Raw genomic sequence first — 6,074 nt, 5'->3', positions numbered from 1 at the left:
AAGTCAAGGCCGCAAGACAGGAAGTCAAGGCCGCAAGACAGGAAGTCAAGGCCGCAAGACAGGAAGTCAAGGCCGCAAGACAGGAAGTCAAGGCCGCAAGACAGGAAGTCAAGGCAATGAGACAGGAAGTCAAGGCAATGAGACAGGAAGTCAAGGCAATGAGACAGGAAGACAAGGCAATGAGACAGGAAGTCAAGGCCGCAAGACAGGAAGTCAAGGCAATGAGACAGAAGTCAAGGCAATGAGACAGGAAGTCAAGGCCGCGAGACAGGAAGTCAAGGCAATGAGACAGGAAGTCAAGGCAATGAGACAGGAAGTCAAGGCAATGAGACAGGAAGTCTAGGCCGCAAGACAGGAAGTCAAGGCAAAGAGACAGGAAGACAAGGCAAAGACAGGAAGTCAGAGCAACAAGACAGGAAGTCAAGGCAAAGAGACAGGAAGTCAAGGCAAAGAGACAGGAAGACAAGGCAAAGACAGGAAGTCAGAGCAACAAGACAGGAAGTCAAGGCAAAGAGACAGGAAGTCAAGGCAAAGAGACAGGAAGACAAGGCAAAGACAGGAAGTCAGAGCAACAAGACAGGAAGTCAGAGCAACAAGACAGGAAGTCAAGGCAAAGAGACAGGAAGTGAAAGCTACAGATGATCTTGTTTGTATTCAACACGTTGAAGCTTTAGCTCACGTTTGGAAACTATCTTGTTCATGATGGTCTGTAGCTCGATCACAGAGATCTCCATGTCCTGAAACAGAGAGCAGCCAATCAGCAGCCAGTAAATAAACTTCCTGTTCAAGTACAGGTTGTTCAGTTCAGGCAGGTGTGTCTCAGGTGTGTCTGCAGCAGGTGGACAATGAACAGGAAGAAAAACACAAACTTACTGCTCCAGCCAGTTTACTGAACATGTTCCTGAATCCTGAGTCCACCTCACTGTCCGACACCACATCCTGGACAACAAAGACCACAACAATAATCAGAATGTCCACTGGACTGACACCTGTCCTGCTGTCCCTCTGATGGACTGACACCTGTCCTACTGTCCCTCTGATGGACTGACACCTGTTCTACTGTCCCTCTGATGGACTGACACCTGTCCTACTGTCCCTCTGATGGACTGAGACACATGTCCAAGCTGTCAGTTCACACAGGTCTAGCTCTATGTGAGATCTGTTCCAGCACATCTGTATATTATATATCTATGTTTAGCTGAAACACACCTCTCTGTGTTGGACTGAAATATTTTGCTAACAGAAGAAACTTCAGTGTCAAATGTTATTTTTTGTGCTACAGTTTATAATAAAACATTCAGCGTCTCATGTTTTTATCCTCCTTTTCTCGAGCTCTGGACACACCAGCTTCCTGTTGATCCACCTGTGGGCGGAGCTTTACTCACCTCATCCAGCTCAGCGTTAACGGGGTCATCACAGGGTCTGAGGAAACAGGAAGACAGAAGGATTGGACTTTGTGTCTCCCTGCAGTGCTTTAGACCTAAACAAGTTCCTAAATAACCAGAACCAGAACCAGCAGCTTCAGGTTCTTACAGAGTTTCTGTCTGCTTCTCGGAGAACACCCTGATGCAGAAATCCCCGTTCAGGTGTGGGTCGAAGGTGGACGGGATGATCAGGTACTCTCCAGGTGCCAGCTTGAAACGGGTGCTGACCTCCCGCAGGTTGATGAAGGTTTCAGACCTGGCTTTCTGAGCGTGGGTCAGGAAGAAGTTCTTATCCAGGTGGACCTCTCTCTGCCCGTAGAACTGCAGGAAAACAGCCAATCAGAGGAGCTCTTACTGCGCTGAGCAAGATCAAAGGATAAAATGTCATTAAATATCTTTATAAACACTGAAGAACCTCAGAACCAAGCAGGATGTGTTCAGGTGTCAGCTGAGAATAAAGAATCAAAGAGCCGAACCGGACCGGACCGCTGACATGGTTCAAGTCTTTAATTCTTTTAAATGTCTGTTCCTGACAGGAAGTCCAGTTWGTGCTTCCTGTTTCTATAAAACACCTCCACTTCCTGGTGAAGGAGTTCAAAGCTGTTTGCATTCCCTGTTGATTAGGCTCCGCCCACCAGCAGGTAGGACACACCTCAGGCAGTGGGATGAGTCATCAACCTTTCTGAGGCTTTCAGATGTAAATCTCTATGAMAGTGGACATGCTGGCCCTCAGAGACCACTCTGAGCTCAGGACCGGGGTCAGGAGGACTGTCAGGGACCTCACAACTCAACTTTTAAATAATAACTCTGAACTCTTATTTTGAAGGCTGTTCTGCCCACTGTTCCCCCTCCCCGAAGTTACAGCACTTATTGAGAGGTGAGGGTCTCCTGGGTGGGCGGAGCTTCACCTGGGGCTTCAGGACTCACCTGCCGGGGAAGCTGAAATGAAAGAGAAGAGAAGTTTAAATGTTGGACCGGTGCAGGACTCAGATGCCGGACCCCCGGAGAACCTTCAGACCTCATAGATGGCGAAGCCGATGGTGTGCATGTCCTCGCCGTCTTTACGCAGCTTCCTGCGGTTCTTCTGGATCAGACCCACCACGAAGCTGCAGCCCACCTCACCGTCATCCGGGTCGTCGTCCTCCTCGTCCAGTCTGATCACGAACTGAGGGTTCATCCAGAACGTGTCTGCACACAAACAGAACCTCAGAACACCAGAACCAGAGCCCAGATTCCACAAGCACAGTCCAGGACCTGAAGTCCAGGACCTGAAGTCCAGGACCTGAAGTCCAGGACCTGAAGTCCAGGACCGGTCAGGTGTTGTCCCACCTCCAAACTAAATGATATTTAATGAAAGCAGCTTCTTCTCATGAGAACCAACAAACAAGGCGAGTCCAGGTACTGACAGGGGTGGTTCCGGCAGCCTCCGGCAGTGGACCCTCTCCTCCAGGTACCGTCAAACTTGCTGACGCTCCAGTGCTTGACGGAGTCGTCATTGATGGCATCGGGGGTCAGAGTGCACACCTCCACCCGGGAGTAGTTATGCAGGAACTCGTTGAAGGACATCCTGCAGGGACAGGGACAGGGCCTGATTCTGAGTCCAACTTCACATCACKTCTTGTTTGTTCTGGTGTACTGTTGGACCTACCAGAACTCTCCATCCTCAGCGTTGGCGTGGGGGCAGTCTCCCTGAACGTAGTTCCACTCAGATGAMCTGCAGGGAGAGAAGAAGAAATATCAAGTCATCGGATCAAAGAGTCATTGGATCATTGAGCCATTAGGTTAGGTTCTCCATCTCCATCTTCTTCCACTTATCCATAGTCAGGTCGTGGAGGCAACAGGTCCAGGAGAGAAACCCAGACATCTCTCTCCACAGCGAAACTTTCAACCTCATCCTRGTGGACCCCGAGGCATTCCCATGCCAGAGAGGATACATAGCCCCTCCAGCGAGTCCTGGGTCTTCCCTGGGGCCTCCTCCCAGTGAGACGTGCCCAGAACACCTCTAAAGGGAGGCGTCCAGGAGGCATCTTAATCAGATGAACCACCGTAATTGACTCCTTTCGATGTGGAGGAGCAGCAGCTCTACTCCGAGCTCCCCCCCGGATGACAGAGCTCTCGGCCACCTGTATCCGGGATCTCATTCTTTGGGTCATGATCCACGCCTCATGACCACAGGTGAGGGTTGGAACAAAGACAGACCAGTAAATCGAGAGCTTTGCCTTTCGACTCAGCTCTTTCTTCACCACAACTGACTGAAGCAACACCCTCATTACTGAAGATGAGGCCCCAATCCGTCGATCCAACTCCCGCTCCATCCTACTATCACTGGTGAACAAGACACCCAGATACTTAAACTCCTCCACTTGAGGCAGAGACTCTCCCCTGACCGGGAGKGGGCATTCCACCCTTTACCAGTCAAGAATCATGACCTCAGACTAAGAGGAACTGACCTTCATCTCTACCGCTTCACACTCGGTTGCGAACTGCCCCAGTGCAAGCTGAAGGTCTTGAGCTGAAGATGCCAACAGAACCACATCATCTGCATACAGCAGATATGAGAACTTGTGGTCCCTAAACCAGACATCTTCCTCTCCACAATTGCACATTGAGATCCTGTCCATAAACACAACAAACAGGATCAGAGACAAGGGACAGCCCTGGTAGAGACCAACCCTGAGAACAAGCTCGACTTTGTGCCAAGAATGTGAACACTGCTCCTGCTTTGGTTCTACAGGGACTGGATCGCTCTTAGTAGCAACCCAGACCCTACATACTCCCGCAGCACCCCCCACAGAAAACCTCAAGGAACACGGTCATAACCTTCTCCAAGTCTACAAAACACATGTAGACCAGAGAGGCAAACTCGCATGACCCCCTTAGAGACTCTGCAAGGATAAAGATCTGGTCCACTGTTCCAYGCCCAGGACAAAAGCCACACTGCTCCTCTTGAATCCGAGGTTCAACAATSGATCGGAGCCTCCCTTCCAACACCCTGGAGTAAACTTTCCCGGGGAGGGCAAGAAGTGTGATCCCAAGATAGTTAGAACACTCTTTCTGGTCCCCTTTTTTAAAAATTAGGTTAGATTAGGGTTGGGTTTAAAATTCTTTAAAAGGGTTAAAAAGTTTTAAAAGGATTTTCCTGACTTCAGTCATTGAGTCACTGGATCAAAGAGTCATTGGGTCATCGAGTCATTAGATTAGGGTTAGGTTTGAAATCCCCGAGATTACAGACCTGAGTCAGGGCATTTTCTGACTCGGGTCATTGAGTTGTTGGATCAAAGAGTGATTGGATCATTAGGTCATTGAGTCACTGGATCATCGAGTCATTGAGTCATTGATCAAGACCTCTAAAGATCCATTTAGATTATTTTGGCCTCAGAACCAAACCAAGAAAGTTCAACCACATGATTGGTTGGATGATTCTGGTTGGATGAGTCAAGGTTTACAGAGTGAACAGCCAATCAGAACCAGGACCTTTGTGGTTGTGTTTGGTTACCCATCACTCCAGGCTCCGGTCCACTCCACCTGACCCCAAGGGTTCCTCATCCTGACCAGCTTCTCCTGCCGGCCGCGGTAGWTCACCTGGAACCAGAACATGGGAACACAGGAACATGAGTCATCGGGTCGTCCTGCTGTGGGTTCTCGGAAGCTCGGTATTGGAGCATATGGTACCTCCACGGCGCCGGTCAGCGAGTAGGCGTGGCCTTTCACCAGCTTCTGACGAGTCACAGCCTCTGAATCTGCAGCGCTCGTGATCTTGAGGAGCAAACCAAGACATTAGGACCAGAACCACTGGAAACAAGTGCTGCTAGGTCCAACTGAACTATCAACAGAACCAGAACCACCAAGACCTGCTAGGTCCAACAGAACCAGAACCACTGAGTCCTATTAGGTCCAAACAAAAACTGTAGAATTCCTTTAGTTCYGAAGACATTCCCCAGATCAAACTCTTATAGATCAGGTCCACAGGACAGACATGTCTCACGTAGATCCGGTCCACAGGACATGTTCTTGTTTGGACCTACCAGGACTACCCCGCCCTGGATGAGTCAGAACCAGAACCTGAGGGTCACAGAGGGACATGTTGGACTCACGTCAATGGAGCAGCCGAGCAGGGCTCCGGCCTCCAGAGCCTTCTTGAGGATCTGGAAMAGGTTGGACGGRGGATTTTTGAGGTCAAAGTTCTCTGCGATGCCTCCAGTGAAGTCCTCAAAGCCCTCGGTAGTGGACCCACCTGACAGAGCCTCGTAGCAGCCGTTCACTCTACAGACAGGAAAAGACAGGACAGACAGGTCTCAGGACAGGACAGACTGGACCTGAAGACAACAGGTTCATGTTTTTGGTCTGTAGATCTAAACCGTAGACTGGACTGCACTGGACTGGATTACTGGTCCTTGCATTCAGAGGTTCTGAACCCGTTCTCTTCCAGAACAGAACAAGACCAAAATGTCCTCCYCGGCATCTATCTGGGTCAGTTTGTCTTCACGGTTCTGGACGGTCTTACTTGGCGTAGGCCTTCTCCAGCAGGGCGCTCCAGAACTCCCTGCCTTCAGCCGAGTGGACAAACAGCAGCTCCCCGTCTTTGACCGGGAGACGGTCATCGATCACCACATCCACCCACTCCCCGAACTGCCAGAACTGAAGACAGAG

General features: G+C 50.2%; 1 protein-coding gene across 1 annotated transcript in view; it reads right to left on the bottom strand.

Moving 5' to 3' along the window:
- Positions 1-6,074, bottom strand: part of LOC106536239 (calpain-2 catalytic subunit-like) — a gene marked incomplete at its 3' end in the record, with an annotated part of 12,939 nt that overhangs the window by 1,205 nt on the left and 5,660 nt on the right. The window contains 12 exon segments of the mRNA XM_014033448.1: positions 621-737; positions 874-939; positions 1,386-1,422; positions 1,534-1,745; positions 2,352-2,363; positions 2,443-2,612; positions 2,831-2,991; positions 3,073-3,138; positions 4,921-5,006; positions 5,097-5,180; positions 5,519-5,687; positions 5,929-6,062. Of these exon segments, the coding sequence (XP_013888902.1) occupies positions 621-737; positions 874-939; positions 1,386-1,422; positions 1,534-1,745; positions 2,352-2,363; positions 2,443-2,612; positions 2,831-2,991; positions 3,073-3,138; positions 4,921-5,006; positions 5,097-5,180; positions 5,519-5,687; positions 5,929-6,062 (1,314 nt within the window).

This window comes from Austrofundulus limnaeus, unplaced genomic scaffold (genome assembly GCF_001266775.1).
Source record: "Austrofundulus limnaeus strain Quisiro unplaced genomic scaffold, Austrofundulus_limnaeus-1.0 Scaffold1741, whole genome shotgun sequence".
In the NCBI taxonomy this organism is placed as follows: Eukaryota; Metazoa; Chordata; class Actinopteri; order Cyprinodontiformes; family Rivulidae; genus Austrofundulus; species Austrofundulus limnaeus.
This window is presented reverse-complemented; position numbering and strand designations above follow the sequence as displayed.